This window comes from Pygocentrus nattereri, chromosome 18 (assembly GCF_015220715.1).
Source record: "Pygocentrus nattereri isolate fPygNat1 chromosome 18, fPygNat1.pri, whole genome shotgun sequence".
In the NCBI taxonomy this organism is placed as follows: domain Eukaryota; kingdom Metazoa; phylum Chordata; class Actinopteri; order Characiformes; family Serrasalmidae; genus Pygocentrus; species Pygocentrus nattereri.
Window position 1 is genome coordinate 35,213,212 of NC_051228.1, and position 22,122 is coordinate 35,235,333.

Here is a 22,122-nt window from a genome sequence, read left to right on the forward strand (position 1 = left end):
CCACCAGTTAAGCATTCACCACTCTTAAAATGCCTCCATATGGATGGCTAAATGATCAGTATGTTCTTCACTGAAAAAAATACAGGACTCCAACCATCTAAAATTGATAGGACAGTTGTATTACCCTGATTGCATAAGGCCCTGATAAGACCTGACCTGGGCTGAAGGGTAAAACTATAAGAAACCATGTTTTTTTTAGTTTGCTGTGAGTTTGATCCTACGTTTTGCCTATTTTAACTCATATGTTGCTTCAGGAGTACAGTTTCTGCAGCTGTTTAATGTAAATATGTTGCTTTAAGCACTGGGTAAACATTTTGGGCCAACTTTACATGGTATCTATAACTGCTCAGTCAGAAATTAAGGTTCTGTGCAGGTACATTTTTTGTTCATCAAGGTACAAACAATGTAAATGTTCCCTCAAAGGTACAGCAGTGGTTTTAAGGTCCAATTGTGTATCTTAAATAAGCTCTCCTAGGTGAAAAGTGCGTGTCTGTACTGTGTCCTTACCTACTGTTCTAAAAGAGAACATAGAAAATAACTTGAAAAATTAATTTCAAATGATTATGGTATAATTATGTGCCCTGATTAAAGGCACTGACCACCCCAGTGACAAGAGGGGTACTGGCCCAGTAACAGTTTTTGTGCCTTTTTTTTCCCTGAGTGTGTCGTTGATGTAACTACTGGTGCAGCGTTCACTGTGACAGATGGATTACAGAAATTTTAAACATTTATCTTTACATAGGTACTGTAAAATTACTGTACTGTAAAATTGATATTTATCCACGTGATTTGATCAGGTTGATATGTTACAACAGAAACTTGGGGATTTCCTGGGCAGGTATGGTATAAGTACTCCTATAATGTAGGTAATTACACCTCCAGTTTCAATCAGAGAACAGTCCTGTTAAAATATATATATATATATATATATATATATATATATATATATATATATATATATATATATATATATATATATATATATATATATATATATATGTGTGTGTGTGTGTGTGTGTGTGTGTGTGTGTGTGTGTATACAGAAGGTGTACTACTGTAATCCATCTTTAGCAGTGAATGCGTCACCATTAGTAACACTGCTGTTGCGTTTACTGACCATGTGTAACTGCACCATTATTAAAGACACAGCGTAAAGTGGGACCAAGGCTTTTATTGGTGTAATTTGTGAGCCCTTTCTGTACTTTTAATCACCCTTTTATGTTTTTTTTACATGCTGGAAAAGACTTCCTACCCTTGTTGTGCATCCCTCAGTATTTTTTCCATTTAGACATGAAATGTGGGTTGTGACCAGGCTCAAAGAATAAACTTCATTTGATTTATGGCACAGAACCCATACACCCACTGCTGAAGGCTTTGAGTGTATATTTTGATCTTCCCTGTACTATGTGTGTTGTGTGTAAGGCAAGACTCAGCCTGATATCTTTGCTTCCACTCTAATGGCACTGTTTTTCCTCTCTGTCTAATCAGTGAAATCTCTCTTTGCAGAGAACGCTTTCTTCCAGCACGCCATCTCACCCAGCCACACTTTACTCTGCTGCTAATGAAAGATCATCTCATTTACTCTGGCAGCCTAGACCTCTTAGACACATCTGACCTCATTCAGGCCTTCAAGTGCCCCCAAACATACAGCTGGCCAAACCATGACTTATGATCAGGAATAAAATGTACAAGGAATACAAATATAGTTTCACGGGTAGTCATTGGTTTCCTTCTACCAGGCCTTTATGTGGAGGAGGTAATCATATTTTCGTTTATCATCTAGCACGTTCCTGAAAGGGCTGCTGGACCAGGATTGGGAACCACTAATCTAGGGCTAAAGCCCTAAATATCTGCCTCATTTCATGATGCTTGTCCTGAAAATGTGTGCATTCCTACCTGTGGCCTCCACCATGCCTTCCAGAATCACCACGATCTCCAGCTCCTCCTTATCCAGGCTGGCTTTGGAGATCTCCCAGAAAGGGCTATGCTGGTTGATCTCGTGGCAGATGATGAGCGGGGACACCAGGAAGAGACGGTCGTCGCCTGTGTCGTAACCCACATTCATGTCCGTTTGGTTGAGGGGGATGAACTCCCCCTCCTTGGTCTGTTTGGACTTGATCAATTTGGCTCGAATGGAGGCCTCCACGATGTGCGAGTTCCTCAGGTCCCCCACACGGAACATCAGGCACAGGCGCCCGTCACGCATGGAGATCACTGCATTGGTGGAGAACATCAGCGTCTCTGCTCTTTTCTTGGGCTGCGAGATCTTTACAAACATGCAGCCCACCATGAAGGCATTCACGATGGAGCCCAGCACCGACTGCACCAGCAGGAGCACAATGCCCTCTGGACACTTGTCTGTGATCACTCTGTAGCCATAGCCGATAGTGGTCTCGGTCTCTATGGAAAACAAAAACGCAGAAACGAAGCCCTCCAGGTTGTTGACGCACGGCGTCCACTTCTCGTCCCCTATGTGGTCTAGGTCCCCCCGCGCATATGCGATCAGCCACCACATGAAGCCAAAGAACAGCCACGTCACTGTGTAAACCAAAACAAAAATAAAGAGGTTGAACCTCCACTTCAGGTCCACCAGAGTGGTGAAGATGTCCGTAAGGTACCGGTAGGTCTCCCGGACGTTGCCGTGGTGCACGTTGCACTTGCCGTCCTTGCGGACGTAGCGCTGGATCTTGCGCTTAGCTCTGTCAGGGTCCTGAAGTTGCTTGGGGATGTCATCTCGGGCCTGCTTGGGCAGCCGAGGCTGTCTGACTGTGATGGGGCTCTCCACATCCTGCTCCATTGGGCCTTCTGGAAGGATCTGAGCCTGGAGGTAAGACACATGAGACAAGATAAGCCCATATTATACCTCTGTTTGAATCACTGCCTTATTTATTCAGATTCACAAGGCATCTAATGATACAGCAACAAATACCAGCATAATTTGGTGATCCCATGTTATACGTCCTAGTAAGCGGTGTTTATCAACATTCTGAAAAATGTTGCATGAACATTTTTCCATCATTCTCTATCAAGTAACTTGCTTCACCCAGCATTATTTTCCCTGCGTTGTTTGCCTGCAGTGGTGGTGAAGGGGGTAGTGCTGTCACCTCATAGCAACAAGGGCCTGGGTTCAATACCCAGGCTGGGTGACCAGGGTCCTTTCTGTGTGGAGTTTGCATCTCCCTGTGTCTGCGTAGGTTTCCTCCCACAGACATGCAGTCAGGTCGATTGGACATGCTAAATTGGCCCTAGGTGTGTGTGTGAATGTATATGTCTGTCTGTCTCTCTGCCCTGCGATGGACTGGTGACCTGTTGGGACTGTATCCTGACTGCTGGGATGGGCTCTACTCAGAAGGATAAGCGCCTTAGAAGGCGTGTGTGTATGCTTTATGTGTTTTCTTGCAAAAATCGCAGACAAGACAGTTTTTCGCACTGCTGATCAGAGAAAAGGTTGAACCAGATTAGCAGGTACCCAGTCTCTCACACCAGAGTTGTTCCACCATTGCTGTGGGTTCAATGCAACACCTTTTGCAGGTGTGACGTGTTCAACAACTCCTGCCTGAGTTACAATCACAGCAAGCTCTTCACCAAACCTGAACATAATGATCCTGAGAACTGCTTCTGCTTCTCAGGAGGGAACACACATGAAAAGAAATCGAGAAAATCTTTGTCTTGTAATGAAGAGGAATGGAGCTCTGCAGTGCAGCATATAAAAAACATTTTTGTTGCAGACCTCAGGGCACTGTTTGCAGAATGCAGTGCTTAGCAATGCAGAGACAAACCAACCACTGAAGTTCAGGTTTGAATCCCAGCTGTTCGGGGTTCATGTAAAAGCAACTGACAGAATTTTTATTTGGTGACTATTTCTGAATGTGCCCGGCATTTCTCTTCTCTTTTCAGCCTGACCTCGTTCTGTCGCTCTGTGATTAGTACAGTTGCAATAGAATTCATTTTAAAGACAAATTGGTCAAATAATCTTCAGCTTGTCTGTGAAAGATGACCCATTTTCCATCTCAATTCAATTCGGTTCAATTTTTTGTATAGCACTTTTTACGATAGACAGCTTTTGAGAAATCCAGGTCCAAGCTCCTAATGAGCAAGCCTGTGGCAAAAGTGGCAGGAAAAACTCTCTAAGAGCATGAGGAAGAAACACTGAGAGGAACCAAAACTCAAAAAGGAAACCATCCAGCTCAGGGCAGTGCTGGATGGTGGAGTTATGATGTAAAAGTAGGGCACCTTTAGAAGTTACAGTGGCACTCAGTTCATACAGAAATAAGATCTATAAGATAAGCAAGTGACTAATGTTAGATGTCTTTCTGAACTTTGTAGGAAAAAGAAAAGGTGTAGTACCAGTTGTGATGGACAAAAAAGGTGTTCAAAGTATTCATTCTTTGAATATAGAAGAACTGATTTTGGATGCTTAAAGAACCTCTCAATGAATGGTTCTTTGGAGAAATGAGATTTAAAGTTTAAAGAACCTTCAGATTGTCACAACCAAGATCTTTTGCCCAGGGTCTGGACTTTTATAAGTATCTTTAATAGTGTCTATACTATTGCCCTAATAACAGTCTGTGATCTAACATCTTCAAAACATAGTGGGTTGTAGTGGTTGGTTAGTGTAGTGGGCAACACCTCTACCTTCTCTGCTGTAGATTGGGCTTTAATTACCCTCCGGGTGAGCCCCCCTACACTATACCAATAAGAGTCCTTGGGCAAGACTCCTAACACTACCTTCACCTACCTGTGTAAAAATGATCACATTGTAAGTCGCTCTGGGTAAGAGCGTCTGCCAAATGCCATAAATGTAACTGTAAAATGAATCAGAAGAATCAAATAATATCAACAAAAATGAAAAAGGGTAAAAGGGAATGAAAAACACTTCAGCCACTGGGTTCTTGTGGAAGGAAGGAAAATTCTTTCGCTTTATTGAGCATCAAATGATAAGATGGTTCCCATCTGGTACACTCTGTTCTGTGCGTTCAGACGTTCATCCCCATCAGAGATTCCAGAGCATACAGTCCACAGCCAGCTCCTCTATATTACCTTTTTAGGAGAGTTCCCAATGCTCTAGTCAGCCAATATTTAGTTTATAAGTTAAGTGATACTTTTCTAATCCCACAAACGGGGAAATTCCACCTCCGCATTTAACCCATCCATGAAGTGAAACACCACATACACACTAGTGAACACACACACACTAGGGGGCAGTGAGCACACTTGCCCAGAGCAGTGGGCAGCCCTATCCACGGCACCCGGGGAGCAGTTAGGAGTTAGGTGTCTTGCTCAAGGACACCTCAGTCATGGACTGTTGGCCCTGGGGATTGAACCGGCGACCTTCCGGTCACAGGGCCTTTTCACGGTTTTAATCTTGAATTACTGATTAACTTACTAAGTATTCCAAACAGTGAATAATACAATATACTATAAATGCCAAATGAGCAAAATATCCTCAACATATGTAAAAATTGATGTGGGAGGTCAAGGAATATATTGTGAAATTGAATCAAAATCAAAGATTAGATCGAAAGCAAATCATAAGGCAAAATAAATCATAAAACAAAGAAGTTGAATCAAAAAGTCAGCAGCTCTTACAATTAAACCAAAACCAAATCAGAATTAAATAAAAAATAATGCACCATCAATCCCCTCCAGAAGTGGTCAGTAGCTGTGCAATAGGGCCTTAATGGTCAGCAACAACATCATGTAAAGGTTTTAGGAAGAAACTCTCAAATTGGTGTAGACCCTTTACATAATGTGAATGTTCTTCAAACCATTGGCTTCGTCCTCCTCACAAATCTCTTTCTCAGTCATGGTTCTTTAGGGGACCAAAAGTGGTTCCACTATGGCAGGCATGTCAAACTGGGGACCTTCCAGGCCAAAGTAGTGCAGTGATAGGAGAAAACCTTCATCTAACACTTTGATTTCAGAGTAGCTGATGAGCTGAATCAGGTAAGTCTGCAGTGTTTTGGCCCGCGAGGACTGGAGTCTGACACATTCGCACCAAGGCATCACTCAAGGAACGCTTTGTGGCATATTTTTAGTAGTGATAAAGTTTAGTGCACGTTTACCACAAAGAGCTCAATACACATTCTCAAAGCTCTTCTTGATTTGCCAAAGCAAAAACAAGGCTGATTAACACAGTCGGCATGTACAAGCCTCTCATGTGCATATTTAATTAGCTGGAGAGAGCACAATGGGTCGAACTTACAAATGTGCTTGGGCATTCTGAAGTAGAGACACTACTTCATAATAAAAAGTAATTAAGAAGCTGTAAATGGCTTTCCGGTGATGCCGCTGCCCAAGTATTTAACAAAAGAGATGCACAATTAAGGCTCCTGTTAACAGCAAAGTAGCTATCTTAATCAATACTTTGGGACCTGGAGAATACAATGCAATTATTCTTTCCCTCATTTGGAACTAATATCTTCTTCATGACTGTAATTGAACCGGAGATGGCGTGATTAGCCGTGGCCGTGCGTGACCTGCGTTTTCAAGTCTGCCACTGAGAACCTGAGAGCCAGAGTCAGAGCTTACATCACTAACACGAGTCCACTCAGACTCTCCCTTTGTCCATCCGACCCCTTTCCACCCCTCCTCCTTACTCCATCCTACAGAGCTGTCAGAGCTCATTCTGCTCCTGTAGAAGCAGCGGCATAAAGTGCTGCTCTCTTTCTCTTGCTTGCAGCTACACAGTGGCCCTCAGAGACCAGCACTGGCACGACTGGTGTCATGGTCATGGACAGTGTGTCATTGACACCAAACTCGTCTTTTTCTATTTTTTTTATTAATGCTGATGTTATTTTACTGTTTTAATTGTTTACGTGTACAATTTTACAAACGAGGGTTTCTAAATAGTTCTTGACTTGGATGTACAGATCTACAAAAACCTTAATTGGTAAAGAACATCGGCGTCAAACATATGGCCAGCCGGCAGAGCCCGGCCCAATTATTGTTCTTATCTGACCCGATGTGAACCCTCTTGTGGACAATTTGCAAAACAATGCTCGAGACAACACTCAACCAGTCACTATTTCGCAACCACAACAGCAAGCTCTGCTTCTTCCGACAAGTGAATGGTACAAGACTGCAGTGAGAACGGCAGTGGCAGTAAATCTTCCAGAATTATTAGGCTAAGAAATGGTGGAAGGATGTTAATAAGGGACGTATAAAATCCAGCACATGCTATTTGCTCATCTGGAGGGTGGTGCTGTTTTAATTTCATACCTGAAGCTGAGATTTGGATAAAACTAAAGTTAAACTTCAACTGTATTTGCTAAATATCAATTTATTATGATATCCTATGACAGAAAAATGGTAATTTAGACTTTCTTAGCTTAGCTGCTCACATTGGTGACAGCTAAATAAATCAGTCAGGTTAATCACGACTGTACAATGCTCACGTTTGCACATAAAACCTGCCATTTACATTAGGAATACTTATATAACTTCATGAGTTCAGTCCTTCTTATTCTCTGAGCTTTGCTACAAGACAGCATATCCTCAGCATCTAATGTTGCACTGACTAATTTCAGTGTTTTATCAGTGCCCTTTGTTCAATCAGTTTGTTTATTCAGCTTTTCAGATGAATAGTGACAGAATAAATACATTTAGGAGGATTGTTAAAGTGTTATTGGTCTGCTCAACTGAATTTTTTGACACTGGAGTCACTGTAATGTGGCCCATTATGTAAAATGCATATCATCCCTGATATAGAACCTTTCAAAGGTTCCTTCACATTCAAACATCTCATTTCCAATAATGCGTCTTAAAGGAACCATTCAAAAGTGTTTATTTTGTGGCAGCACTCTAAAAAGCCCTTTTGCCACCTTTATTTTTAAGAGTATAATCAGACCCGGGGCAGTTGTGGGCTGGAGGTTAAGGAACCAGCCTTCTGACCGGAAGGTCGCCGGTTCGATCCCCAGAGCCGACAGCACATGACTGAGGGGTCCTTGAGCAAGACACCTAACCCTCAACTGCTCCCCGGGTGCTGCGGATTAGGCTGCCCACCACTCCGGCCAAGTGTGCTCACTGCCCCCTAGTGTGTGTGTGCTCACTAGTGTGTATGTGGTGTTTCACTTCACGGATGGGTTAAATGCGGAGGTGAAATTTCCCTGATGTGGGACTAATAAGGGTCGTCTAATCTAATCTTAGTCACTCGTACCAAATCTTTTAGTTGGGCAGTTGGATCTTTAGTTAGTGGGCACTCACTTAATCATCTGTTTCTCCTTCTCCCAGTGAGCCTAAAGGTCTCTTCACACCAGATGATGTGGACGCTTTTCAGCTACTATAATCTCATGTTCCAGTGTTTGGAATCATTTGTCATAGAAATGATAGTTATTTAATTCATCAGGAACTTATTCATTTCAAATATACAGATACTGGATGTAGTTTTAGATGTTTATTCAATATTTTAAGGCTTTTTGAAACTGAAAAATTTCTCGTCATGTTAGCAGCTTTGAGGTTCGATGGGCACTCTGTATAGACATTCTAGCACTAAATTCATTAGAGATTTCTCAATTATTAGCAAGTCATCTGCACCACGTTATATGGTCATCATTCTGGGCACACTTCTTTTTTACAGCTTCCTACAAATTATTTGTACTGCAAAAGTTTTGAATCATTAAAAGTCTTCCTTCCTGATGGAATAAAAAGCAGGTTCCTGCCGTTTCTGAAGACAGATGTATTCTAGCTTCCTTGCAGCCCTTTTCTCAGATCAGACACGTGAAATACGAGCTGGTGGCAGAGCAAAACACCTGTGAACACAACTTCGTCCTTATTTAGGTGAATACTGGTGATGGTAGAAAGAAGGGAGAACATTTAAAAACATCAACCCTGGTAGTCGAGGCAGTGCGCATTCTCTCCTTCATTATTTTTGGACATATATATCGTTTTTAGGGAGAATCGTCTAATTAGACTTAAACTGCTGCTTCTGTCAGTTTGATATTGACTGGAATGGCCCATCAAACAAAACATATTTGATTCCTTGGATTCTTTGAATTCCTTTTCTTGCTGCTACAAAAGGCAGCCAATTTTTGGCTGGGTGTAGGAATCTAACTGGGTGGGCATGCCCCCCTTAATGCCCGCCCACAGCAACAGATCTGTGTGTAATTAGAGTGCATGGAAATAAACCTGGTGAAACTACTGTAATTATTCGACCCTTAATTCTGAACTGATGAGTCAATTTCGCTAACTCTAAGGCAATTCTGAAGGCATTAGACAGCAGTGAACCTCTGCAACTGCTTGGCAAAACAAAATGTGCAGTATTGCAACATTTTTGGTTGGTAGCAGAATCTGCTTTAAAGCGGTTTCAAACAGGAAACGTATCTGGTCATTTGCATGACCGTCACCCATTTGTTTATTATTTTATTTTATTATTAATGGCATTTTGGCTGACGCTCTTATCCAGAGCGACTTACAATTTGATCACTTTATACAATTGGCCTGACTGCATGTCTTTTGGACTGTGGGAGGAAACCAGAGAACCCAGAGGAAACCCACACAGACACAGGGAGAACATGCAAACTCCACACAGAGAGGACCCTGGTTGCCTGGCCGGGGAATCGAACCCAGGCCCTCCTTGCTGTGAGGCGACAGCGCTACCCACCACACCACCGTGCAGCCTTGGTCAAAGTACAAAGTATGGAAAAAAATGGAAAAAAATATAAAATATACAATGTGCTATAACTTTTGCACAGGCAACATTTACTGTACATTTTCCCCAAAATGTTTAATGTCAGCAAATAAACAGTAATTGGGTATTAAAAGGTGCAAAAGCGTCTTTGCTGTAGGTCATATGTATTATTATTATTATTATTATTATTATTATTTATTATTATTATTATTATTATTTCCTCAACAAAACATGCAATTTAACCAAGGGCGCCCAAACCTTTGCATACAACTGCTTTCAAGAAGAAATATTGCGTCAGAATTCACTGATACTCTCAGTATTGTCTCAGTATTGGTATCAGAAAAGAAATGTGCTATTGAACCATCAGTAATTATTAATAGAATGATTAAAATGTATTTATTCAAAATGTGGTGGTTGGCTAGTGTAGTGGTTAACACCTTTGCCTTCTACGCTGTAGACTGGGGTTCAATCCCCGACCAGGGCAAGCCCCCTACACTATACCAATAAGGGTCCTTGGGCAAGACTCCTAACACCACCTTGGCCTACCTGTGTAAAATGATCAAATTGTAAGTTGCTCTGGATAAGAGCCTCAGCCAAATGCCGTAAATGTTTCCTTTGATTGACTTTTGTTAAAAAATATAACAAACTACAGGCTGAAGAATTTTCTACCTTTTTAAGGTGTTTTTTATGCTTGTTTGGTGCAATTATTCATATTATAAATAATTTATGATGATTATATCGTCATACTATTGATTATTGAACTTATTGTCATAGTAAAAGTCGATTATAGTCCCACTACTAATGGAGGTCAGGGTTCATGAAAATCCTGGAAAAAGTCATGAAATACACCTTATTTGGTTTTCCAGGCCTGGAAAAGTTATGGAAAATAATGAGTGCTAGGAAACTCATGGGATTTCTTGGAGTCCGTCATCTCAGTGAAGGGTCTAGATCCCAAACACTAACCGACTAACACTAACTAACATCTCAGCTAACCAACAGGTGACTTTAGGGACGTGGACGCTTGAAGAGAATGAATTAACAAGCTGAGCGAAAGAAGAAAAACACACTGCTGCTGCTTCTCAGACTGAAAGCAGCGCGACTGGATTATTAATCTGCACAGCGGCTGCTAAACCAACATCAAGTGCTACAGCTTCATTGAAGAAAGGCTTGCGAATGGCTTGTACAGTCTCTGCATGAACTGACCTCTCGGATGATGATGATGATGCTGCTGCTGCTGCTGCACAGACTATATTATACTATACTAACACCGTCGGCCAGAGGAGGACAGGTTCCCCTTTTGAGTCTTGGTTCCTCTCGAGGTTTCTTCCTCTCACTCTTAGTGAGTTTTCCTGGCCACTGTCACCATTGGCGGCACTCATGGGGTCTTTTCACAGGACTTTTCTCTAAAGCTCCTTCGTGAAGCTGCTGTAAAAAGCACTATATAAATACACTTTGACTTGACTTGATCAACTGCTGAGGTACTCTTAACAAATGCATGTGCCCCGTTCTACTGAACCAGCTCAAACTGTGGCCTCACAGTAAAAAAAACTATTTAAAAATCAAATAAGTGTTCAGACCTTAGATATTTACAAGGACTATGTTGATTTATATAAACCCCAGGCATTAATTGAGATAGTAATAAGCTTAATATGTCATCACTGTCCAAACCAAAAAACTAACGCATATCTCCAGAATAGTAACTTTACAGGAGACGGCAAAAATACTTAACTTGCACTGTAAGTCATTGTAAAGAGATTGTATTCCAAGTGATTTTAGAGCATTTCTATTGTTGCTGTGTTGAAATGAAGAAAAATCTACAGCAATGGAGATGCATGGCTTTCTTTGGACAGCGACGATATACAGAATCATCATTTGCAGGATACACTCTCTACTGACAGTCCTAAGCCCTAACCCCCTAAATTTCAACTTGTATGTAAGCTTTGTGTTTTAATGAAAAATATTATGATTTTATGTGTGTACAACTGTCCAAAGCCGTTTGCTAGACATGTACCGGATAGCTTTTTTAAGTTCTGCTCAAAATGACCAAAAATCTTCTCTGTCAAAACATAAAAATAAATGGGTAACATGTAGGTGAGGTTAACGGTTTGGTCATTCAAAGCAAAAGGATTTCGGTCTAAATTCTTCGTTGATTAAAAGTCAGAAATGCGTTTTGAAATCTGACTTTGAATTAATTGAACTTTATCCAGCTGTTGTTCTACAGTTGTGGAGAAGCTTCGACAGGCAGTGAACAGCAGCAGATGAGAGCCTTGCCTGGCTCATGGATGGAGGTCTGTCTCAAGCTCAGAAAGCAGTGTCGCATCAGAAAGCCGAGAGAGAGAGAGGGGCAGTGGGGGGTGATGGGGGTCGGGTCAGGATAGCTCAGGCCATCGCACAGTTTAGAGTGCGCCAGCTTTTCAAGTGAGAAAACTGCCTTTTCCCAAACGTCTCACTGCATTCGCTGTTTACAGATGACAACACCAACACCCCCCCCCTTCCCCAAACACACACACACACACACACACACACACACTCAAAGTGTGGAACAGATTGCAGAGCTTGCAGATTTCTTTGCACGGAAAATGCACAGAGACTTGAGGAAATGAAAAGTAAGGACGAAAACATCATATCTGTTGCATTGGAATATTAATTTAAATGTGCTTGTCTCTTCGGCTGTGAGGGCGAACAAGAGAGGGAGAGAAAGAAAGAAATAATAAAGAAAAAAAAACTCTTGTATGACTAATTCCTCTGTCAGTAGCTGCAAGCAGCAGTGCAGACAACATGCAGGTAATTCAATTAGCAAAGGATTCTTCCTTATACGCACACACACACACACACACACACACACACACACACACACACACACACACACACACACACACACACACACACACTAATACTCCCACACACATGCACTCAAACATATGAATACTGGCAATGAATCACACACACTGCCCTCCGAACAACAAGGGTCAGTGAAATTCTGAATTGATATTGAAGATTCTCAAGAAATTTCCAAGAAACGTTTGGAGGCAGAGGAAAAAGAATTAAACTGAAATATTTCATAAACTGTTGGCTGCCCCTTGCATACAATACAGTCATACACAAAAGACAGCATGCTTTGTTGATTTTCTACACCGTAAAGATTGTCAGAGCGACCTAAAAATGACTGCATGTGGTAAAAAGGAAATGAACTAGTTTTATTTAACCTAAATAAACACTTTGAACACAGGACTTTTTTCAATTATTGTTGTTTGAGTTTAATATAACTAGTTTAATTACTCGTTTAAGTCTTTTTTTTAGGTTGATCTGATGAACCATTTTTTCCCCAGTGTAAGTGAAAGCAAATTAATGCATCATCTATAAACATCACACTTAAAAATGACATTTTTCTGCTAATTGTCATGCACAGTTTTGTGTGTTTGCTGAACAACATATTGGGCCACAGTTTATGGGTTTTCTCCATTATTTCCAACTCAGCGAAAACATTGACCGTATATTAAAATATGCAGAAGTGTTTTATCTGTAGAGGCTGTGTTAAAGACCTTGGGGACATTAATCTGTGTTTTCTCTCTGATCATCTTGTTATTTCAGGTAAACAGTAAACAGTAAACTAGGTACACATTTTGAATAATGTTCTGATTACCAATAAATGATATATATTTTGCCAAATTTCTGCCCTCTTGATGTAAACTGGGCAGTCCCAGTCTTGGGTAATCCTTCTGTAAGTATCCCCCCAACCAATCATAAGGCTGGCTACTCTTACCCACCCACACGAAACAGCTTCAGAGTCAGAGGAGCTCTGTAAGCAAAGGCTAACTCAACATAACCCAAAGGTAGCAAGCTAGACAAGTTGACTACATCTGCATTTTCATCTGTGACTTTTTTTAATCCAGTTACTGTCACATAAAAAAGCTGGACAATGGGTTTAGTTTTATATGAGTGGCTGTAGAGCTGCCAATCAAACTGCAGATTAGCCACGCCCACACAGTCCTCAGATAAGTCTGATCAGCATTTTTTAAGCCGTGTTTTTTAATCATATTTATATCTTAAATCCTCTGTTCAAGCTTGGCTGGATGTTGCATATAACACTTAATTTTAGCATCATAGAAACATTAATATTTCACTTTGTGCTCCCTGGACCAGGGGTGCCCAAATTTTTGCATGAGACGGTAAGCACGTCAAACCTAAAACCCACGGAAGGTCCGGCCTTTGATGTTCATCGTTGGAGTCAGAGGTAAGGTGAGTTTTATAGTCATCAGATTTCAGCGGGAATTACAAAAATTCTGCATTCTTAAATTGTTCAGATGTAAACAAAGTCATTCAGGGTTGTTTGTCGTAAAAGAGTCAGTGGTGGTGATCAGAACCAGACTTTCAAAGTGTTATTGTCCAAAATCAGAGGCCAAAATAGTCATTAAGTACATGTTATTAACTTCAGTGTCAGGAAATAAGCTGAAAACATCTATTCAACAAAATTACACAGAAACCGCAACAAAATATAATATTCAGTATTTAGTGTGTTCACACTGACTTTGCTGTACCTTCCACAGACCTCTGTAGTTGTGCGTTATTCCGTAGTCCTAGTTATGCCCATTTTAGGAAGTCTGGGTCTAAGCTCCATTTCTTCATTTCTCCATTTCTAGGATATTTTGATATACTACCCGTGTTAAAACAACGAGGCTGAATTTCACTTCTTTTTTCGCAGCTTCTTCTTTGAATGTTCCCATTCCACCTTAAATGGTGCAGCAGCTGTGAGTAGCTATCACAAACATTAGCAAACGAGACAAAGTACTGACCTGTTGGTTAACTAAAGCAGCAAAAATAAGTTAACGTTACTCTGCTAAGCGGAAATAGAGAAACCTCATATCATGTCTTTCAACCCTCCATGAAGCTGAAGTCCGCTTCTTTTTCGAATTTTCCCATTCCACCTTAAATGGTGCGGCAGTTCAGAATGTGACTGCTGCACCACTTAAGGTGGAACGGGAAAAATCGAACAAAAAGCTGGCAATTGTCCTCAGAAAAACGTTACCAGCATTAAAATAATAATTAGCATATTCTAAGAGCTGAAATCAAGGGGTGATAACTATGGAGTAAGATCGACAACCTGCTTTATGACATGAATTCAGTAGCTTTAGCTCATATGCAATATCCATATTTTAACTCTTTAACAACCTCGTAATTCAGAGGACAAAACGTTCTGAACGTTTTATTTAACCCAGGGGGCGATAGAGGCGATTTTCGAAAACCCTATTCATTCTGGCCATAGAGAAATGATGCTTAGACCCGGAGTTCCTAATATGGGCATAAAAGCATGGTGCCGACTACAAACACGACACGACTACCGTGGTCTATTCAAAATAGGAGACCTGCTTTCAACTCTTCCACCCCCTCCAAAGTTTAGTCTTAGAAGTTGGTTACATTTTCTGCTTCTCACAATCCAAGTTTTTGCATATTTTCTTTTACCAATAAAGGTAATAAAGGCCTCTTCATAGCGACACACCCCTTCATGCCAATAGCATTGAGTTGTCTTCTCACAGTGGAAGACTGGCCAGAAACACCTACAGACCGGTTCAGTGGTCATTTTGGATAAGAAATCAAACAGCTACATGTGCACTGCAGACACTGTGATCCCTGACACGTCTCTCCACCACTGCAAAGAAAGCTGCATCAGTAAGTTTCTCCACAGCGCATCATTTCACATCAAACCACTCTGAATTATTTAGTTGACATCTCAACGATTGACTTGTGCAGTAAAGTTTAAACCGCACAGGGATCTAGTTACTTTTTGAGGCCCTTGATTGACAGCCAAGTTACACTCACCACCTGACAGGATAGCCAGAGTGTAAAAATGATTTTGGGTCCTTATAACCTTGTAGGACTTTTTATTCCTCAACGTTTCTAAGGCCAAAGCACAACAAACACAAACTAATACACATGTTGTACTTCGTTCACACTGTTCTAAAATGTTTCCCCCATTCATACTGATCTGGAACGTTCCTCCTTATGTATTTACACAGTACCACAATGTTCTCAAAATGTACATTGTTCTACAGCAGAGGTCACTAATAGGCGGACCGCAGTCTGAGTCTGATGTCTTCCAATAGCAGAGATATACTGTAATTACATAATGAATTACATTTAATTTACTTTCTGTATCAACAGGGTTGAATCTGCTCTATTGACTTATTCCTGTTTGTTTTGATGTCAAACTGACAAAAAGCAATCAAATTCAAAACGTAATAAAACAATCTCATCTGGATGCTGTCCTATGCGGACCTGGACATATAAGCGATAAACTAAGGAGTTTTACTTAATTTTGACAGGGTGGTCCTGTTTTAATCGGCATAGCTTTTCTAGCCTTTACGGTAGCTTTAGTGGCCCGGGAGACTCACAGACCAATCACATTTGTTGTAAGTATCACACGTGACGTTACTCAGCCAATCAGATCTGTGCATTACGATGAGCCCTGAGACTCGAGTGAGTAACGCTGCCCAGGGGAGGGACGAGGAGAGAAACAGCAGTCAGGGAAGAAAGTGAGTCAGAGGGAAGTTATTTCACATGACGTGCTGTAAAAAGAGGAAACTGGCAATAAATGTTGAAATATTACTGATTTGTACTTTATTTGATTTGATCATTTCAATTCAATTCAAGTTTATTTGTATAGCGCTTTTTACAACGATGTTGTCACAAAGCAGCTTTACAGAAGTTTGAAAACACACAGTTACAACATACGTCCCCCAGTGAGCCGGAGGCGATGGTGGCAAGGAAAAACTCGGCTACTTCAGTAAACAGGACATGGCACCGAATCATAATGCAAGTTAGACATTATGATGTTCTGGACCTTTGCTTGAGGACATTGTCTCTAACTGGACCTTACTGAACTCTAATTAAAGAACCTTGTTCTAGAGAGTTTTTCCCACACAGTTGCTGTTCTAGAATGCCCAATTTCATTCATGCTGTTCTAGAACATTCACCCTATTTTCAATGTTCTAGAATGTTCTTAACCAATTATGTTGTCCTGGAATGTTCTTCCCCATTCACACTGTTCTACAATGTTTTTCACCATTCATGCTGTTCTAGATAGCTCTTTGCCATTCACTTTGCTCTACAACGTTCTTCCACATTCACAACTGTTCTAAAATGTGCTTCCTTTTTCACACTGTTATAGCATCTTCTCCCCCATTTATATTGTTCTAGCATGCCCCCCCTTCATGCTGTTCTAGAGTGTTCCTGCACATTTACATTGTTCTATAATGTTCTTCCACATTCACAACTGTTCTAAAATGTGCTTCCTTTTTCACACTGTTATAGCATCTTCTCCCCCCATTTATACTGTTCTAGGATGTTCTCCCCTTTTCATGCTGTTCTAGAGTGTTCCTGCACATTTCCATTGTTCTACAACGTTCTTCCACACTCACAACTGTTCTAAAATGTGCTTCCTTTTTCACAATGTTATAGCATCTTCTCCCCCCATTTATACTGTTCTAGGATGTTCTCCCCCTTTCATGCTGTTCTAGAGTGTTCCTGCACATTTACATTGTTCTACAACGTTCTTCCACACTCACAACTGTTCTAAAATGTGCTTCCTTTTTCACAATGTTATAGCATCTTCTCCTCCCATTTATATTGTTCTAGCATGCCCCCCCTTCATGCTGTTCTAGAGTGTTCCTGCACATTTACATTGTTCTACAATGTTCTTCCACATTCACAACTGTTCTAAAATGTGCTCCCAATTTACACTGACAATTTTCTCCTCATTCATATTGTTCTAGAATGTTCTCCTCATTCACACTGTTGCACAAGGTTCTCCCCCATTTTAGACTGTTCTACACTTTTCTTCCTCAGCACAGGGTTGAACGGAAGAATGTTCTCCCCCAGTTCGCACTGGTTTATTTGTTTTCTAAAAATTGCAGAACAATTGGTAACATTAGCTGGGGTTTATGCGGTCCATGTACCCTAGCTGTAGAGCCCGTAGGTCACGTCTCTCAAGGTTCTAGAGCTGATAGATCTCTGGTCTCTGGGTGGCAAAACCTGCTCCTAGATCAGCACATTTACAGTGAAAAAGTTAGATGTGCTTCCATTTCCTTTGACTCACTCTGTGCAATCATTTCATTATTACTCTTTTCCAATATAAGAATCCAATAAGTGGAGCAGGCAAGATGGTTATACAGAGATTAGCACCGATCCAGCCGAGCAGTTTTGTGATGAGTCAGGGTGGCAGCATGACCTTTCAGAGTGTCTGTTAGAATGAGACATTAGGACAAGAAGTTGGTGGTGTGTTGGTGGGCTGGAGTGGTGAGCTTTCTAAAGTTCAGGAGCCTTCAAAATCTCTTAACTTGTCTTCTCTGTTGTACTTAGTATAAAACTTTAATGTCACCACAGATTTTAGAGGGCCTGATATAGCCAATTTCACAGATAAGGACAACTTCTGTTACTTATAATTTAGTTGAAAGGAGAGAAAACAGTTATGTAATTACGCAAGTGTTGGGCTGTTGTTGGAAGAAAAACTCATCTCTGCAAAATGGTAACTTAAATTTCAATGTATGTTTACATAAAATGATTTAATGCCAAGGCCCATTTGTCAGGAAATGTTCATATGATGGAAACGGCAGTGAGCATTTTCAAATTGTGTCAAAAAATAGATGTATAAGGTTTTGTTCCATGATTAATATGAAGAGTTTCATTGCAAAATGCTGAATTTCTATCCAGTTTTGTATATAACATATGTGTATATCACTGTTGTCAGATCAAAACCTCGTATCTCCAAAATGGTAACTTTACAGGAGAAGGAAAAAACCTACTTTACTTTTAATGTAAGTCAATGGAACCAGAATTTTTTCCAAGTCATTTTGGACCATTTCTTTTGGCCCATTCATCATGAAATTTACACACAATCTGAAGGACAACAGGTAATTTCAAATTATGACAAAAACTGAAAAATGTAATGAATTACCTTTAATTTACTTTCTGTATCAACAGGTTTGAATCTGCTCTATTGACTTATTCCTGTTTGTTTTGATGTCAAACAGACAAAAGCATGACAAAAAGCAATCAAATTCAAAACATAATAAAATAATCCCATCTTCACAAATTTACCGACTGAAAATTTTGAGTCTGTGCATTTCATAATTTCTCCATTTGTTTTAATGAGTAATATTTATAATAGTAATTAAAAAAACATGCATACGTCCTTAAACATTAAGGCTTATAAATGGTTCTTGGCTTGATTGTATTGAGTCCAGAAAAAAAAAAAAAAAACTTTAATTGGTGCAGAAACTTGAAACTTCAAATTGAGGTTTTTCACACTTTAAGAAGGTTCTTCACGCTCACACATCGTTTAAAGAAACGGTTCTTTAATGAACCTTCCATTAAAATGTTCGGAACACCTGAATTCAATGATTTGGATAGGTGAGTGAGTCATGCTTGTATTTAAACTCTAAGTATTACAGTAATACGCTTGTTTCATTGTTAAGTGATAGATGGAGACAAAGGGGTTAAAGTCTTAAACGCCACAGTGGAAAATTGGCCAATCAGGAGTTGGTCTGGTATCCAGGTAGACAGTAAGATAAAAGACATGATAAAATGTCTCAAGTTTCTCAAGAAAAGTTTCAAGGTTCAAGCAAAACCTATAATGTCTTTTAGAAGCTTCAGATTTCTGTTTAATTTAGAACTAAAAATATTCATGTAATTTGTCCTTAGCTTAGCGCTAACAAACTGCTAGAATCCTAAAGCGATGCTAGCTGAAGTTAGCATTATGATAGAGGTGGGCTTTTTCCTCATGTTTGCCTTAATGGCACAAATTGAAGGCCTAGCTTACCAAGCCCTCACCAAGCCCTCACCAAGCCCTCACCAAGCCCTCACCAAGCCTTCACCAAGCCCTCACCAAGCCCTTACCAAGCCCTTACCAAGCCCTTACCAAGCCTTCACCAAGCCCTCACCAAGCCTTCACCAAGCCCTCACCAAGCCCTTACCAAGCCCTCACCAAGCCCTTACCAAGCCCTCACCAAGCCCTCACCAAGCCCTTACCAAGCCTTCACCAAGCCCTTACCAAGCCCTCACCAAGCCCTTACCAAGCCCTTACCAAGCCCTCACCAAGCCCTCACCAAGCCCTTACCAAGCCCTCACCAAGCCCTCACCAAGCCCTCACCAAGCCCTTACCAAGCCCTCACCAAGACTTCACCAAGCCCTTACCAAGCCCTTACCAAGCCCTCACCAAGCCCTCACCAAGCCCTTACCAAGCCCTCACCAAGCCTTGGGCCTTGCCAGTGGTCCAGTTTTATTACTCAAGAAAGAAAAGCTCCATAAATTTGTATTGAAGTCCCTGTGGTTAATGGATAATAAGCCTTATTATATATTAAGCCTGGAATACGAAGGCGTTAATAGTCACAATCCTCCACTGAGTGACAATATAGTTCTCTGACAAACTGAAATGTTGGTATATTGTCCACTTGAAGAAAAAAAAAAAAAAAGATCTTGTGTAGAAAACTAATCATTATCATTATCCAGTGTTAGCTTTAGTACTACCTCTTTAGTTTGCCAGAAGGTGGCCTTCGTTTCTTACCCAACTTCAAAACCTATTTTTCAGTCCCACTTTAAGTGTCTCTAATAACTGTGTAGCTACATGGGAACAACATATCGCTGCTGTCGGAACAAAACCTTGTATCTCCATTTATGTTGTTTTTCAGTTTTTGACCATTTGAAAAAACCTGTAGTCCTATACATTGTGTGTAAATTCCATGACGAATGGACTAAAGGAAATTACCTAAAAGAGCAGCTTTATAGTAAAGTATATATAACCTCAGAACAGCTCAGTCTGTTCTCATCCAAGTCCTTGTACTTACGGCATAACAAGGCTTAGTACGTAATAAGCTTGGGATTTTAAGGGGTTAACTCTTCAACAATAAACGGCAGAAGAACAAGACATACTATTTAAATATAAATATGTAATTACATAATTACACAGAGTGGAATTCATTTAGTTTGGATAAGTTGACATTTTGTGTCAACAGGTTTGAGTCTACACTTCTGATTTTTCGTTGGTGTTAAGAAAATGTAACATTACTATGCTACCATACTACTAGGATCCCATAGGGGCGCCAGCAGAAATAAGCTCACGTTTTGACACTGCCACACACGCAAACACTGCCACCTCCAGGATAGGCCAGCTTGAGAGAATGGGACGGAGAACACCAGCAACAGCTTGGTTGAGTTGTGGGGGTTTAAGTTAAGAGGTGCTTCACAAACCGTTCCTTGGCAATCCTTATTGTATACGAAAAATACTTGAACAAGAAATGAATGAAACTATACAATTTGTTTGGATGGCTTGCTTTTATACACCTGTGGCCATGGAAGTGATTGGATCACCTGAATTCAATGATTTGGATAGGTGAGTGAATCATGCTTGTATTTAAATTCTAAGTATTACAGTAATACGCTTGTTTCATTGTTAAGTGATAGATGGAAACAAAGGGGTTAAAGTCTTAAAAGCCACAGTGGAAAATTGGCCAATCAGGAGTTGTTTCTCTATGGTATCCAGGTAGACAGTAAGATAAAAGACATGATAAAAAATCTGTTTCGAGGTTCAAGCAAAACCTATAATGTCTTTTTAGAAGCTTCACATGTCTGTTTAATTTAGAGCGAAAACTATTCATGTGATTTGTCCTTAGCCCAGCGCTAACGAACTACTAGAATCCTATATAATTTGTTTGGATGTCAGATTGTTGAACCACAAGGCCAAAGTGCAGATGTTCAGAGATCAGAGCCAGTAAGACCATTGCTTGGTTTGTTAGCCAGCGAAGTGTATAAGCCTGGATAAAAACGCTATATATGATACTGATATGATATTGGGCTCTAATATGCATCCAGTTGTGTGCTATCTGAAAACACTATGTGTGATTTTTCACTTCGTATGGAATCCAATGTTTAGCTTGAGTAAGGGGGCCCAGGTTTAAAGTTCCAGGCCCCAAGAGAGAGATGGGCCCCTCGCTTTCTCCCTCTTAGCTTCAGAATAAGCTGAGGCTATTTTAATAGGAACCAGATGTGGACTATACCTTATGTCAGAAACAACTGGGGTATAAAAGCATGGACTCAAAGCTTTGTGGGCAGAGAACATATTGGCGGGTTTCTCTCCAAGCTGTTTCGCGAAGGCTTGATTCTGACTTCGATCTCTAAATGCAAATAAACTTCCTTTCCATGCGAGACGGGTGCCACCCAAGAGTTTCTTCCTTCACCTTCACAGCAGCGCTATAGAAATAAACCACACCAGTTAGTCCATTTGTAAACTAAGCCTACACATGGCTAGCTTAATGCTGAATGTACGATTACCACAGATATACATACCTAGGTGCCTCGTCGGGTCCAGCCAGCACTGCTGGACTGCATTCAGTTCCACTACAGAGCGGCAGTTTAAGAAAGATACTGCCCAAAATTCCACTATTTCAAGAATATCGCTCTCAGAAAGTGGGAAAGGATTATATAACGGAGGGAACGCAGCAATC

The 22,122-nt window shown here is 40.6% G+C and overlaps 1 protein-coding gene across 1 annotated transcript in view; it reads right to left on the bottom strand.

Moving 5' to 3' along the window:
• kcnj6 (potassium inwardly rectifying channel subfamily J member 6) overlaps positions 1 to 22,122 on the bottom strand; it is an 83,398-nt gene that overhangs the window by 25,127 nt on the left and 36,149 nt on the right. Inside the window, exon 2 of the mRNA XM_017691384.2 lies at positions 1,897 to 2,821. Within this exon, the coding sequence (XP_017546873.1) occupies positions 1,897 to 2,797 (901 nt within the window). The 5' untranslated portion in view covers positions 2,798 to 2,821. The remainder of the gene's footprint in view (positions 1 to 1,896; positions 2,822 to 22,122) is intronic.